This window comes from Sphaeramia orbicularis, chromosome 20 (assembly GCF_902148855.1).
Source record: "Sphaeramia orbicularis chromosome 20, fSphaOr1.1, whole genome shotgun sequence".
Taxonomy (NCBI): Eukaryota; Metazoa; Chordata; class Actinopteri; order Kurtiformes; family Apogonidae; genus Sphaeramia; species Sphaeramia orbicularis.
The window spans coordinates 7,321,491-7,339,000 of NC_043976.1; the positions used below are offsets into that span (position 1 = coordinate 7,321,491).

Below are 17,510 nucleotides of genomic sequence, written 5' to 3' on the forward strand. Positions count from 1 at the left end.
CATGATGACATCAGCTGGATTTATGCCAAAACGAGAAAAGTCCTTAGAGAGCACAGACCTCCACCAAGGTAGGTCAGTCTCCCCGATCACCACCAAAATATAATAATTTGTTCCTTGTGCCAGTATCAACATTTCCTGAAAATTTCATCAAAATCCGTCCATAACTTATTGAGTCATCTTGCTAACAAACAGACAGACAAAGAGACAAGCCCCAATGAAAACATAACCTCCGCCGTTCCTTGGCGGAGGTAATAAGCTAAAAAACATGCAAGGGGCAGGGTTTGTTGTGCCTGGCACCACTTGTTTATATGCCCTTTTACTTTTATACATTTTGTGGTTGCTGTTTCAGCTTTTTTTTGCCTATTCAAATAATCATTTAATCAAATTGAATCAAAGAAAATAACTGATAGATAAAACAATCAATAGCTGCAGTTCTAGCCATATTTAAACAAATGTCCTTTTATTTTCTGGATTCACTATTGATATATGTTTCTTCTCTCTGAGATAACACTAAATTTTACTTCTGATTGAGTGCATTCTTTGTAAACTGAGTTACTTAAATTCATTGGCTAAAGAAATACTAGTAGTCCAGTAATCCCAATTAAGACATTAAAATCTCTTGGAGTATAGCACATATGTGTGAACATCTTCAGAGACAGATGCACCTGACCAGACACCGTCAGCACCATCTCTCCGGTTATTTCTTGAAATTTTAGGGTTTACCTGTGAGATCACCACTTGCTCCTGTCCTTATCCAGTTGTCATTTGGAGCATTAGACTCATCCAATGCATTTATTCACTTTTTCTTTCACATCAAACCCTTATCTTTCATTTCATTTCAATTACTGTACATCTCTCTGGTGATGGGGCATTTAGTGCATCACTGATGCTTTCCACTGCTGGGCTACTGACCCTCCTGTAACACTAGGTTAACACTATTTCAATATAGTAGATTATCTTTTTTTTTTTTTTTTTTTTTTTTTTTTTCAACATTTTTTGTGGCATCTCATCCTGTTTTGTTCATTTGTCAGTGCAAACACCTGTCTTTGTGTATTCAGGGAGTGTTGGTTATTCTAATACTCAACACCCAGCCACATGGATTAAATAGGATTCATTATGCATTACATATGAAAAGCAAATATGTGTATTTATTTTATTGTATTTCAGAGATGTAAGAGAAAATGTCAAATTTAAGAGGCCCACTGTGATATTCACTAGTTTTGAAGGAAGACTAACGTAACCATCTACAAATCTGCCCTCATTTTAAGAATGATTCACAGTGCATTCAAAATAGTCAAATTATATAATCCAAAATTACATTCCTCCCTGTTTGTCTACTTCCAATCCCCCACTGACATTAACCACTTTGCGTTCTTGTGTTCATGACAGGGTCGCATATTGTAGAGTTAATGGTGTCGTGCATCCAACTTTCCCTTGCACCTCTTTGGTATTTTAAGCAGAGATGTTGATGTGCCACTTAAGTCAGTCTGCTTCACATTCTTAATTCATAAGAGGGGAAGGGAAGGCCTACTTAAATATGAACAGCTGAGGAAAGAACCTTGAGAGTGTTGCAAATGTTGCCAAGCACAACGGATCTGCTCTGCACGTCAGCCATTAAAAAAAAAAGCACGATCTTGAAAAAATACTTAAAGGTAAACTACTGTATGATTCAGAGAGCAATGCATGATGGTAGAAATAGCACAGACATGCATTTACAAAGTAGAATGTGCATCCGTGACTTGAACAAAAATACAGCAATGAAGTCTCTTAGTTTCCTTTGTGTTCGTTTTTATCTTCACTCATAAAGCAGAAGAATACAGTAGATAAATAATCCATGAAAAACAAACAACAGCTAATTGGTGTGATTTTCCTAAAACCTTGGGGTGTGTGTACACTCATTATTATCTCTGCTAGGGCTTTAACACTGATCACAATTCTTTTTAATTAACCCATATGGCATATTTTTATCTCACAGTTCAACGCTGCTGTGTTACCCCCACATCAAACTGACAAATAACACAAAAAATCAAACCATCAAACGTGGGAGGGAATGGCAGCGATCGGGACGGAGACAGAGTGAAACCTACACCGTGTCACCTCTAATGAGAGGATTTGTGTTTTCAGAGTCATCCGATCATACAGCCGTCAGATTACAAACACTCAGGTAGCAAAGAATTAGCCTCCATGTGGGTGCTTATGCTCGCTCTGTGCCACTCCTGCTGTTTTCCATTAAATGTTTACACAGTGATGCAAGAACAGCTTGTGCTCTAAAATAATAATCTCTCATGTTTTGCAAGTTGGTGTGTTTATAAGCATTAACCTGAAACCTTAATTCTGGATTTGACAAAGTTTTTTTTGCACAAAATGAATACATGTGTTGAATAATCTTTTTATCCATAGTTATTTTTCCAAGAACATTTATACACTTTATGACAGAGATGTGGTATGAATCTGAACTGAGACTGAATATGTACATAAAAGAGGATAGAGGACAGAAATGCAAATTCAAAAAACACACCCACACCAAGTAGGATGCCGTAAGCAATGTTTTCATGCAACTTTTAAATTGCTTTTCTTTTTCAATTTAGCTTGAACTTTTTAATCGGCATATTTAACCTGTTGCTTTTTAGCAAAATATGCAGTGAGCAACACTACACAAGCAAATCATACACCCAGTATCCACTGCTCTAAAATTATTTATGTATTCATTAGTTTGCTCTTTCTTGACAGAGTTCTTGACACAGACAAATAAGAAAACACTTGAAGAACAGGCCTATTACACAACCATAAGTGGGTGTATTTCAGATAAGACTAGAAGGTGTAAAACAAAGACTGCACATAAAAAACAAACAAAAAAAACATTCAGCTAAGGATCCTGCCAAGCTGAATAGACACAACCTGGACAAGATGTTTGTGAAATAAGCCAATAGGTACTTGTTTGGCAGCTTAAGTCTCAATCAGCGTTCAATCAAACATCTATTAAACACCTCCTACATGAGCCAGCCCTGGAAGCTGAGGTAGCAACCGGCACAGACTGACAGAGACTGGGAGAAATCCTCTTCGCTTGGAGATCAGTGTGTCCAACACCTCCCAAGGTCATTTCTGTACTCCCTGCAGAGAGACTCTGTCACTCTGAATAACTTTTAAAGGGAACATTTTTTATTCTTCTCTGACAGGCTGAGGAGAAGAGGGACTAGTCGCAGAGTGAGACAATCACAAAGTGCCGACAGAGCGAGGAGGTGTGAAGAGACGAGACAAGCCTGCAATGACTAACACTGTGCGCTGTTACTTTATGAAAAGTATCGCTACATGGAACATAAGTATGAAGTCCAATGTCAGACGCCGTTTCTGTTGGAGGGCAGTTTGAGCAGTGAGCAGCTGGTGTCAGTGTAATCACCACTCTGTTATATGTCACTTCTGTGCTTACGGTCGATGTTACACCATGACAGGATGTGATGCATTATGACACGAAGCAGGATTGTGTGAAACAAACAGACAGTGTGTGGTTCAAACACAGGTGCCAGTTACACCGAAAAAAATCTACTTTTGTTTCTGCAAAGCGCTCTGAATTCATGTCACCATCAAATGACAAATATAACACAATGTAATATGCTCATTTTGTTGAGAATGACTATTTAAGTTTCCCAAGAAGAGAAATCTCTGTATCCAGGAAGTAGTATTAATAGTATTTGACAGAAAAGTGCAAAAAATGGCAATGTAGTGTATGCATGATATACTAGAGGTCAACTGATTACTTGCCTAGACAATTAAAGGATGCAATGAACTGAGTGGGTTTTTTTTTTTTTTTTGTTTCCTGTTCTTTTTTTAAAGTCTAATTTGATTTAAAAATGTGGTACTTTGATACGGTTGTAGTCACCACTCTATGGGATGTTGAGCAGCAGTGCTACTGAATTGGAATTACCAATTTTGTACAAATGAAAATTTACTTTTTTTTTTTTTTTTTACTTGTTTTATTCTGACTTCATAAAACTTCAAGGAGCTTATTCATTTGTACCACTTGCAATCAGCTTCCTAAGAGCAACGGTAGCTTCATACTACTGGGAGATAAAATACAACTTCTCCAAACTTTTTATTTTAAGATAATGTGGGAAAAATTAACACAACACAGTCTTGTTTCTGAGTTTTAGTTCTTCTAAATATCAAGATTTATATTGTTCCTGTAAATTGGTTTCACTAGTGGATATTTGTCTTCTTGATTGATAGTTGATGCCAGTGTCAACTCTGAAAAACATATCAGTCGACCCCTAGTAGGAACATTACCATTTCAGTTTGTGCTTATTTGTAGAATGAGCTTTGAAGTGCATATTCATCTGCAAAAAGTTATATTTTTATAAGGTTAACACACTACCTTCTCCTGTTGGTACAACAAACGGTCCATCATTGGATGGTTGGCGCTCAGAGAAGATCGGGTCATTTCTCTCTGGAACTGAGTGGACCAGCCACTTGCATCACGAGGAAGACTCCGGTAAGCATGGGCACCTCTGGCCTGCAGACAAACAGGAGTAGGCAAACAGATGAAGATCCATACACCATCAGAGTGCAATAAACTGATCATGCCACTGCTGCTACAATGAAAATAAGACTTGGCAAAGGGGAATGACATTAAACAAGCTGGGGAGAGTTCAGATCATGCTCTGTGCCATTAACCCCTCGACTACCAACCAGATTATCATATCTCTCCTTGTTCTGTGACTTTAAACCAGAGGCGATTTCTCATAGACTGCTCATAGACTGCTCAGCTTGCCCTAAAATTACAAAAATTAAATGGTCAAATATGTACGGTTGTGTTGACATTTCATTGACTACAAATGTGTTAGAACACGTTCATCTCAAAGACGAGTTTGTTCAGAATCAACTTTATCACAAATCAACGGACTCTATGTTGTTCACTTCTCATACATTCCTGTTGCGCTGTTTTCTCATATGATCTATGGTCAGTGCATTTGCCCGTAGAAGCTCAGCGTCCATGCACTTCAATCGGACTCCATGGAACAGTTTTTTCATTGCCTCAAAACTGGACGGTAATTGGATAAGTGCCACAATGTTGTCCCGCCCTAGAGGCTCAGCATCTCTGGGGGTGAATGGAGCTGTGGGTGGACCTCGGCCAGGCTGGACGCTGGACTTCAACGTGCTGATTGGAGGATCAGTCGAAAGGCTGAATTCCGTTTGACTGACAGCTATTTTGAGATTTACTCCTCCACTTGAAAGAGTTCAGTTTAATACTGTGAAATCGAGAGTGAAACCACTACGGAATTACATGTTAATTTCTTGCACTGTAAATACACAAATTACAAGGAATGGAGGGCCAAATTTATGTTTAAATAACTTGACAATTTTTTGATGTAAGCCAACAATGAACTTCCCCTCTCTGAAAGACAAGCAGTTACCACTGCTTTAAACATAAAGCTTGTTGCTATCTACAGCAGTTGAAAGACATCTAATAATATGAGGCAAAGGTCACATAGCATGTCTTGGATTTGTGCCACAAAATAGTCCATTTTTCACTCCATTTCCCCCAGAATTCTTGACCTTTCCCCACAGCTAAACTTGAGCTGCTAATAAGAGCCTTCTTTAATAAGATGGACCACAGCTGAGCTCTTCCATTACACAAAAAGCACCTAAAAACACTCCTACCAAGGTAATGTCAAACACCACCAGACTTATTACAACATTCACGAGCACAAAAACACACTTATTACATTCCAGATGCAGTAGCCTTGGTTTTAAAATCTCAGCAACTGAAGGTCATACTACCTGAAGCAATTTGAATAAAAATGAAAGCAAATTAATACTGTATTAGGAAAAAAGATCACAGCAAAGACAATAATTCATAAAGACAGACAAACAGAATGAGAATGATTTAAAGTTTAATGAGTTGTGAAACAGCAGCTAAGGAGCAAGACAGACATCAACAGAACTTTGGATTTTTTTAATGAGACATCACACAACAAAAGGCACAGAGGCAAAAGGAAAAAAGAAAAAACAGTCCTCTGTGGGTTATTTTAGAATAAAAGATAGAAGAGAGGCAGAGAAAAATATGAACAAAGGCAAAACAAAGTAAGTTACGTTCAACGAGTTACAAAATAGCACCAAACAAAAAAAAAAGGAAGAAAAAGAGAGAAAGGAAAAAAAATTATAAGACAAATCCCTAATCCCTGCATGCAATAATAATCCATTTGTGTTTTAGTGGAGTTGAATGCACCGTGACGAGGTTTAAGGAAGCACTGCAGACAGAACTGTAAAAGACGGCCGGACATGTGGGTTCTACTGAGACGGCCTTGATAGCCATCATGGCCTCAGTTCCTGGTTTGCAACGACAAAGGACCTCTCTCCACAAACTTTTATGACACAACAGATCGTAAAGTGAGGAGAAACCCAGATACGACAGAGGTAGCAGTAAATCAGTGGGTTCATATACTGCCTTATCCCTTCAGTTGACTCTGCTAAACGTGGAGAGTATGAGGCATTGAAAAGTCATTGGGAGACGTGATGAGTTTACAGTGTTAGCTGACGACTGAGGACACCCGTTGGCTTACAGCACGGAGATTTAGCAGAACCGGACTGGCTCAGCCATAACTGGACTCACAGGGAGTACAACAGAACATGGCTGGCTGTAAAGGAAATGATTCCAGACAATGGAGAGCCTATAATGTATGGCTTACATCCATAGACTCTCCCGGCATCACTAATCGGTGATGTATGGTTTCCCTTTAGACATAAATATATCAAAGTCAGTGATGACTAATACATTCAACACGTGTTGTTCATTGGATAAAAATAGACTACATCTTAAACTGGCATGGAATGTATGACAGTGAGATGTATGAAAAAGAGATACTAAGGATTAGGAACACGAAGGTTCCCTTTTGATTGAAATAAATCTAAAGGCAATGTCACAAACTGTACAAGCTGAATAAAACTGACAGCTGAGTGATGTTAGCTTGTTATTTTTAGTCAGTCCCCAGTGAGAGAGTGATTACCAAAAATGATGTACTTCAGATTACAGATCATCTCTTACACATGGGTGTTAGGAAGGGAAAAAAAATCAGAAACTCCATGGACTTTACCTTTTTCCACCAACACAACCGTTGTGGTAGTTCTAGAGCAGTGCTAGAAGGCTCCATTTAGGATTCATCTATGAACTATTAGTATGAATAGGCTTTTCTGCCAGTTCGACATCATAGTGTAGGTCTGCATATACAGAGGTGAGCAACTGGTAAAATTAGAAAGTAGCATGTTAAGGTTAGCTATTGTTATCAAGCCGTGAGTTTTCATTTTCAAATTGATACTGTCATTTTAACACGTTTCATATGAAAATCTTTGATGAACTTACATAAAGTATTGAGTCTTTTTAAAAATGCTGCTCTGAGTTTTTATATCTGTGGTCCTGCTATCCTCTCCCATTAGTGTCTAGACCTATGGCCATATTGCCTCCATAACAGTCTACAGGATGCTAGCCGTATCTCAGCAAGTTACTTTATAATTCATGTTCTGTTACGTTATGTTACAACATAAGGAGAGAGTTTGTCCTCTCCACTGAACCCTGCTGCTTCAATGTCAGGTCAGTGCTGCAGCACTGTTATTTCTTCTTTGGGTTACAGAGACTGGATATTACTGTCACTATTTCCAATATCTTCCAATCACAATATTTTAGTTCTTATTATTGGTCACAGTGGTCCCCTCCCCCAACCTCTGCTAAACCACATCCTCGATGTAGCCAAACAAAGTGACGGTGGTGTTCTGGAAACAGTTTTCCTGGCTTAAAGCCAATCCTTTGGCTGTCAACACAGAAAGACCAAGATTCAAGATTATGCCCTGGAACTGCCTCTGAAGTGGTGATATTTGCTCAGAGTGACATGGACCAGGAGGGAAGTCTTTCTGCCTAAATTAAAGGTCTAACCACCATTTCACCTCAAACTTTTCATCTCTAACCTCTGCTGTGTGCTGGGCTGTTGCATTGTTTAGGCTTTGACAGCTGAAATGTCTTAAAATAGGATTATCAGACAATGCTTCCAGACACACTAATCACATGGAGGGTTGCCATGTCACGTTCTGAGAACTCAATAATTTCTCCTTTTTTTTAACCTCCTTCTTTGGGCATAGATCTCCTTCTTAGCAAGAAGTAGTCTGTCAGCACCATATGAGGGCATCCATTTTGAAAGTTAATTGGCTTTCCTTCTTTTTTGGAAGCTGCAGGGAGGACGAACCCGAGATACACTTTCTTTATTCATAATGAGAAGCTTAAAAAATCTTGAAAGGGTGAATTTGGAACAAAGGGAAGGTGTTTAACAATCTGTGCTTGTGTTTTTGGAAGAATGTTATCAGAAAGAACTATAGCTTTAGATAGAGACTTTCTACGCCGCTGCAGGATAACTGCAAGCAGGGTAAAACAGGTTTTATATCATATGGTTCTGCCTTTGATTTGGGGTTCAGAGGAGAGATGGAACAAAAACGAGGAAGGAAAGCTCAGTAAAAAAGTTAAAAACAGAAGCTGCTGGAGGTTGAAAGATGTCAGAGTACATATTGCTGACATTAAAACTGATTCAGCTCCGTCTGCAGCAGAATATCTTCTGGACATGATGTTGGAACCAGTACATACAACACACCAATGGTTTAATAAGAATTACTTGTAATGTTTTAAATTAATATAAATTCTGATGACCTGGTACCTGTTATTTGTTAGTACAGAGTGCTTTGAGTTTATTCTATGAAACACCACTGCCCATAGGTACAGTGTATATTACCTTTCTTTCCAGGCTTCCAGTGCCAGTATTTGTGTTTGATTTGTGGCTGTACTTTGGGAAGCCAGCAGTCGTGGACCAGCGTGTGGGGTTTTTTCTGGACGGTTCTTCTGGACCAACTGGGACTTCACCTGGATCTAGTCCAGCCAGGGAGGGATCACTGCTGCGTCGGACATGAAGGGGCATATCTGTGGGGAGGAGCACAAGAGAGGAAGGAGAAGGGAGAGTGGTGGAAAAATGGGAAAGAGAGTTTAGTAACAAAAAAAACCACTTAAGTAGATCATTTTCCATTGCAGTGTTCCAACAGTGGCAAAGTCTGTCTGGTAGCCATAGGACCTATACGGTACCTCCTTCTACATGTCCACTGAGGCATGAGAAGTGGTGATAAGTACTTTTGTTTCCATAAAAGGTCCTCTGAGCCAAAAGGAAACACTGTACAACTTAATTACGAATGGTTTAGTTTGGCTCAAGTCCTGCAACACTGAAAGAAATACACTGTACAAACTCAAAGGCAGCGATAAAAATGTAAATACTGGAAAAGGTTGTATGCAAAAAATCTTCTAACCCCTTGTTGATCTCAGACTGGCAACTCTAAAAATAACAGTTACAAGGGTAATTTCAGTAAATGCGGTCATATATCATGAGCTGACTCTCAAGATAAGGGTCTTTTTTAAACCGCATTAAAGACCGACACTGACACTGGAAAGTTTCCCGGAGTGAAACCAGGTAACACAATCCAAATTACCAGCCAAATGTTGACAAGAAAATCATACAGGAAACACTGGTCCATGTTATGGCTGCCACATTGACCAATCTGCAACTAAAACTCAGCATAAAGTTCCCACATTTGATCAGAGCTGCCAAAACAAGTATAGGGAATGAAGTTACTTCACACTTCACACTCCAGTTAAAACATTCAGTGAGAAATCCTGTTGATGTCTGTGACACAGGGGAGACACTGAGAATAACAGTGAGCTGTGGTGTGAATCATCTGGATTCTCCCAAAAGGCCATATGGATTTGTTTTTGACGTTGTAGCAGCCTGTGCATTTTGCCCATAATTATGCAAATAGTTGGGTAACCACCTGTCATCCATCGGCAGATCATTGCAGTAAGCATATGCTGCTGCTAAGCTTCCATCTGATACACGGATACATGTCTTACTGGTGGAAGTGGCGCATTTTAATCACGGCTTATGCTGTGCTGCAGCTTGTGTGTATTAAATACCTTGGTAAGACTGAAAGCTACTGTACGTACTTGTGTGACCCCACAGGGTAATCAGGAAGGACAGCCCATATGAATATAGGCGACAAGTGTCAGAACAGAAAAAAATCTCACACTAGCTTTCAGTATTGCAAAACCCAGCTGTTTTCAAGCATGTCCTTATTAATTGCCAGTTATTTTTCAACACTCTCACATATATTGTCTGCAGTATGCTGACAGTCTGACACTATTCCTATAATTCCCTCGCTCTTTGATTCTGCCACATCTGATCATTTTATTGTGTTCATGATCATGGCCAGAATCATCACATTTTCAATCAGTGGGATGAGTTTAAAGGTGTTCAAGCTGAAGATCGTACAAGTAAGCTGTATATTGGAAAAACTTTTTTTTTTTTTTTTTTTTAAACGATGCCCATTTTATTGCTGGGTTTAGAAACTTTTCAGTGTTGCAGCTCCACAAAGGAGCTTTCAGCTGGGATTATGCCATTGCAGAAACCTTTTATTAGCCTTTTTGTTGTTGAGGTCCCGTACAGCAAAACCCAGTCCCTCCACTAGGAGCAGGAGGATTCAGGTGGGATGACTTTGAGGATTTCCTCTGAAAACTATATGGAACTTTGTGAACTAAGTATCTCAAACAATATTCTTAATGAGGGAATCCAAGCTGCATTTCTTACACAATACCATAAAAGCTAAAAACTCAAAGTAACACTGTTCTCTAACACTCCCTCCAGTGATTTTTCTCCTTTCCAAATGACTCCACAGACTCAGACCAGGGCCAGTGGACTCACCAGCAGCTCCTAATGCATCATGTTTTCTTCTTTTAACAATGTGTTTCATTTATTCAGGCAGACTGTTCATCTCTTCAAAGGGATGAACTGAGTGAATTGAGTGAATAATCCACAGCTAGCAGACAGACCATCAGATTTGTGTGTTTACTCTTAAATTAGGTTAAAGATTCAATAATGGAATCTAATAGACTTTGTCCCCTCTCGGTAAAGGCGAGTTCATGTCCAGTTCAGGGCTATAATGACGTTCACCTCAGACAGCGGGGCTAATTAACATCCGGTATTACCGTACATGAGTGGCTTGAGGAAGACACACACACACTTACATTTAAATAGTTACACAAACAGAGATATTGAGAAAATGAGATAGAATATTGTGAGAAATAAAAGACCAAATATATGTAGTGCTGTATCAAACATCCATATAGATAGATAGATAGATAGATAGATATAGATATATATAGATATGTATTTTGTTGAATAGAATATTTGACAAAGCTTTGGTTTGCTTATTTATTTATCTGTGTTTGTGAACAGGATGTTATACAACACTTGTGGATGAACATTAAAAGCCTTGGTGTGTTTCCCAGAAAATCTCAAGGCTCAGCTTTTACTGGATATTTATCTGAATACTTTTCAAACCATGACATGATTGATTTTGCTTTATGTGACTTGACTGTTTCCAGCTGCTACCGCACTTATCTACTGTTCTATTTGTATTATTTATTTCTATAAATTCTCTCCCAGTACACTTTTAAGAATCAGGTATTTAACTTGAAAAACTGACTGTGGTTAAAATGCAGCACATCACACTGTACTTCTATTCGGAATTCACAGTTAACAGCATGAAACACGGGGTAGTCTTTTCATGTAAAATTTATGTGACACTATATTACACAAATCTCTTTGCTGCTGATCACACGTTTCCTTAGAGATTATAAAAACTTCACAGATTTAGATAATCATGAGCATGCAATATGAAGGATTTAGTTTCTGTGAGAAAACAAGGGCTTCCTCTGACCCTCTGTGATCTCTCCGTCTATGCTTACACATCAGACTAATAATGTCTGGCTTCCTTTATGATGCCACTGGCTTCTAAACATTGACAAAAATAGCCTATTACCATTTAGAGAGGCCTTCTCTTTAATAAAATGCTGATCCATCGTGGGTAAAAATCCTTGTAGATTAACATGTAATAAATAGGAGGTGTTAAGCAGCCTGTGCCCACTTGTGTTTACTGTTTAGAAGGTCACTATATGAAGATTCTCTCCCCTCCCTTTTCTCCCCAACCAATTTTCCTCTACTTAATTTGTGATGGGATTATCCTTGCAGTCCGAAGGGTTTGGTGGGTCCCACGTTTAATAACCAGTGCCGCCACATCAGCCCGAGCCAGCCATCGATCCAGGCTGAAGTGGGAGCTAGACTGTTGAGGGGTGAAGTGTGGGGGGTGTTTGGTTAATAAGACGAGGCCTTAATCCAGCCCCTGTAGTGAGGGATTATGGCCAGGGCACAGGGTCATAGTGATGTACACACACCACAATTCACCACAGGGAGAGGTCAGAATCTCTGGGGGCTATTACCTCGTATTGGTTTGTCCTTTATTTATCTTCTGCGCTCACCTTGTTTAGAGGAGAACTATATTGGCTTGTATGAATCACCATGGAAAAGCATTGCCATATATACACAGCAGAGTCAATATTAAAGTCATTTAGTTCAGTATTAGATTTTAAAATCTTGTAAATTCTGAATGATGTAAGGTTATCCATCTTATTCAGGACCTACCATGTGGAGGCACAGGAAACAACTACTGATTTATATATCATCAGATACAACCAGTTCAGTTTTAAATGGAGAAATAGGATTAATTGTTAAGTGTTTGGTAGTATTTAGATGTCTTTGCCATATTACAGTGTGCCCATTAATAAAATACAATCAGAAATGTTTTTTGTTTTTTGTTTTTTATCCCAAAATCTGCAACTACTAATCCAATGATGATGCATGAAAATATCAATATAGTATTGCGATATTGCCTCTTATTGATTAGTAATACTATATTGTTTATATTAAAAAATTCAAGGATTAAGACAAGTGCTAATGTAGATCCCATTGACTCGAGTGCATTAAAAAAAAAAAACTTGCCACCACAGATTTCCTGAATCTGATGATTTCATTAAACTCCTTCTTGCTCACAAAATCACAACATTTCTCACTATTTTGAACTACTTTGAACCCCTGTATTATGATTAGTTAGTGTTGCCAATTTACAGTCCTACCATCCAAAAACATGTACTTATGAAATCACAAATGGACACTGTGAAAAAAAAAAATCTTAATTTTGTTAAAAAAAGGAAAAATTTACAGGAATAGTACTTATCCAAATATAGCCCTGCAAACAAATCAGCTTGTTTACATAATTATATGGCATGTTTGTTTGTTTTTTTTTAGTATGTTTACATGTCTGATGTAAGAGGGTGGAAAGTCAGTATGTTGATGCATAAAGATCAAAAACACTAATATATTTATGCCCTTCCCATTTCATTACTTTTTACTGAAGTTGCTCTCATAATACAGCAATATCAGCTTCTAACTTTGTGCTGAAAGCACCGGGGATTATCTACCTTATTTATTAGCTGTGAAAACTTCCAATCAGTGAAATGGCATTAAGGAAATAGAGAGGGTCTACACGCTACCTGAAAAGTAGGGAGCGGCTGGTGCCATTGACTGGCTGCCAACTGGAGGTAATGAAGCCAATGCCTGGGCATATACTGTAGATAAGGTTACTGAGAGGACACAGCAGAATTACACTAGAAACCTATGTGGAATGAAAGATTCAATATATTGCAGTAGTTGTTAGTCGATAGACTCGAGCTATGATATCATTGATTTGGATTTTTAAGAGTTTGACTAAGAGTAGTGCAATAGCAATTTGTTTTCTTGTATGTTTCAACATGGATTTATCCCATGAAAATAAAATATGAGCTGGTTTGGGGTAAAGTGAGTAAATTAATATATTACAACTGATCTAATAAGTATCCACGGGTAGGTTTTTATATGTAAAATGCAGGTGGCAGACTATGGAATTAATAAAGTAAGGTCCTCAGTATGTAAGCACAAACGTGTGCATACAGTAAAGATAGAGCAAATATCAGCCAATCAGGATAAAGACTGTCTGCTGGGAGAATGGGGTCTATTCTCCTATGGCCCTCTGGTCCTGGCATACTCCAAGTCCATGCTTTCACATCAAACTAATTTAAATATAAATGCCAAGATTCATGAAATGTCTAAAAAGCATTTTTTTCAAGGGCTACTTTGAATACTTTAAGCCTGGGCCAGTTCAATGTCTGAATAAATTATGGCACTGAGCCATTTTAACTCTCTCTCCAACCACTGACTACATATTGATGTCCCTGGTGTGCCGTGAAGGGGATTTCCACTGAATACACCCTGACCTGAATCATCCATATGGGGACAAAAGGTTCTGTTTGGGAGAGGAGAGCAAGACATTTGTGGAGTGGTGGGAACCAAGACTGGACAAGAAGATGAAATATGTAGAAGGCTTAAAAAGGACGCTGGTCAGCTGAGGCCAAATGGGGTCGAGGAGACAACTTGGAGAACTTCTTTGCAATGTGTAGCAAACTCTAATCTGTAATGTCAGAGAGTGACACAATAGCAACTTTGAATAAACATCAACTGTTAACCTTCACAAGAGAGATAGACGTTATCAGATAGAAGGATGGATGGAAAAGCACTTTAAAGAAAGGAGGAAGCTACGAAAACACAAACCTTACTTTGCTTTAAACCTAAGAGGTTTCCTGTATATACACTGACTGGTCGTGTATGTGTGTGTTGATGTCTTTGTATAGTTGTAGGAACAAATTATGGCTTTTAACCTTTATTTTGAAACCATTTTGTTCAGTTTCCAGATATTTAAGGGACTTTTTGAGGGTTAAGACCTGATTTTAGGATTGGAATTAGAATTTCACTGGAATTTCATTTACATTTAAGACAGACAGGGAATGATGTCCAACACGAGCTGACTATGACAATAAATATCAAATTCTTAGCAACACCAGTAGGGGGCAGGTTGTCATCTAGCAGCAATTTTGGTTAATAACAACACCATGGTGTTATGCAGATACAAACAGAAGCAGATTTTCTACAGGTAGCACTTGAGCAGTACAGACGACTGCTTTAATGGTTTGGTGTGTACAATTAGGACACTGTAACATTAGAATAGGAATACAATATTCAAAATTGTGTATTTTTTTTTTAATCAAGTGACCGTTCTTCATCATGTTCTGGAGCCATGTTTCTCCCGAGTTCAGAATGGACCTATTCGTCTTTATTCCATTTAACAGTGGGTGCTATCCAGTGTTAATGTGGTTCACCAATGTTATTATACCCTTATCTAAAAAGCTCAAAACAGAGAAGCAAAACACTACAGGCCAATGATATTTTCAACAGCCACCATTAAGGAGCATGAGAAGAGCAGTTTACATTTGAATGAATTCTACTCTTCACCACTAGATGACACTACAGATTATAGACTGACAATTAAATGAGACAAATATCAGACAGAAGTACTTATGACCAGCATATACCTACAGCTTTCACACTGTTAGTGTATGGAGCCATCTTGAATTTTTATTTCTGAGTCATATATCTGACACAGGCATTCTAAGTGGAATTTGATAGAAAAGTTGGGAACAACTTCTGGGTTAAAATGCAATGTAGTTAGGTTAGTAAGGTCAGTTACCATGTAGGGATTAAAGTTAAGATGAGGTATAGAGGATGTATTGAGATATGAAGATAGACAGACATGTCTGTGTATGCTACAAATTGGTCTAAAGCAGGGGTGTCCAATCCTGATCCTCAAGGGCCACTATCCTGCAAGTTTTAGATGTTTTCCTCTTCCAGTCCACCTGAGGGTCATTATGAAGCTTCTGCAGAGCTTGATCATAGGCTTATCATTTGAATCAGGTGTGTTGGAAGAGGGATACATCAAAAACATGCAGAATAGCGGCCCTCGAGGACCTGATCTGGACACCCCTGGTCTAAAATGTCATGTAACCGGCTATGCACCTTGTGTAAGAGTGAAACTGTTCTTTTGATGGTTGATAAAGTTGATTTATCTGTGTGCGAGCGCTATATGTCAGAGCCACAACTCTAAGATGAATGGTCTTTGGCTCAGTCTGTGGCATGTATTATGATCTCTTCCATATATAAAACCTTATTCATGGAATCAAACTGAAACATGTCACAATGACACTGATGTGATGCTAATAAAGCCACTTCTTCATCTCTAATTTATGTCATACCATTATAAATGGGATTACTAACATTATACTGTGTACCCAGGGAGTTTGACTCTATTTCTATTTTTTAATGACAACTTTTATGTGTCAGTCATATTAGTTTGTGGTATTGGGTATGATCGCATCAGAGTCCTTCAGTCAAACAGGAGCACAGGAGAGCTTGGTATTCCCACAGGGTTGCTGAGTCAACCATCCTGTTTTCTTTTTTAACAAGACATGGAGAGAGACAGAGTCTGATTCCTTTTTCCTGACACAAAGACAATGCAGACGGCTGCAGTGAGAGAGGGAGAGGAGAGGATGTCAGCCTTCCTCAACTCCTGCGAGATGAGGCCTCCAGCAGCAGACACCTAGACACTTCAACAACAATAACAGCAATGTGGAAGTGTGGATGAGCGTGCTCTTTTCCCCAGACAATGAAGATCTCAAAGAGGAAGGGGAGGAGTAGAGATCACTCCCCAAATCAAACCTGACTCATCTAGGTCGAGGCTCCACTCACAATGAGACCTCAGGGAACGACACAACTCCTGTGAATGCATGTGTTTGCATGTGTGCATATATATGAGCTAGGTGGCAATATTTGTATCTTCATGTTTATGCCTTTATGTATATATGCCTAGTCTATCATCTTCACAAATACTATATTATGCACTTGTTAAAGGTTAACTATTCATTGCTACAACCAGATCAAAAGTGCGAACAAATGCATAATTGATGCTAATGAATGAATAACAAAGTGTATGTATGTCTTAACAAAACACTATTTTTTATAAAGATATTCTCAAGAATTCCAAACAACTCAGGAGACTTTCTTATAGTTAAGTATCATAGCCAGATTACCTGTTAACTAATACTTATCACAAGGCCTTCAATATATGACCTTCATCCCATTGACTGTCTTTACTTAAAGCATTCTTTGTTATTTTTATTATATCTATCCAAATTTAAATAAATAAAGAATTTGCTTGTGCAGCCCAATTACAACAGCCCAGCACCTTCTCAGCTTGGACCAGGAGACTATTCTCGCCATCCCTAACATACCCACTGCACCAGGGACTTCCTAATCAGCAAACCAAACAACCCTGAGCAGGCCCAGAAACAGCTCTGCAGCAGCACCTTCCGTGTAAACACCATTTTGAGTGTTTCTCCATTACGGTCAGTCCATAGGTACAGGCTCACAGAGAAAAGAGGCCATAAATCTCCCTCAGCCTGATATGTGGCCAAGTCACTGATGATTAAAATACCTCTCTAAAAACGCCACGGGCCGAGAGCGGTGGAAAACAGAGGCACTTAGCTACCTAGTTTGTTAGACTTTGCAAATGTGAGCAAATGGTGTGTTCAGCAAACTTTGACTTCAACAGAAATGATCCAAAACCTGCCACTGCTAAAACAAACAAGCACGTCTTCCAAATGAAACCCTCATCATCTC

The 17,510-nt window shown here is 38.7% G+C and overlaps 1 protein-coding gene across 2 annotated transcripts in view; it reads right to left on the reverse strand.

The window, feature by feature from the left end:
* pard3aa (par-3 family cell polarity regulator alpha, a) overlaps window positions 1–17,510 on the reverse strand; it is a 426,578-nt gene that overhangs the window by 265,533 nt on the left and 143,535 nt on the right. For both annotated transcript variants that reach the window (XM_030123467.1, XM_030123466.1), the window contains exons 4-5: window positions 8,766–8,950; window positions 4,370–4,507 (exon numbers count right to left, since the gene is read on the reverse strand). In XM_030123467.1, coding sequence (XP_029979327.1) covers window positions 4,370–4,507; window positions 8,766–8,950 — 323 coding nt within the window. The remainder of the gene's footprint in view (window positions 1–4,369; window positions 4,508–8,765; window positions 8,951–17,510) is intronic.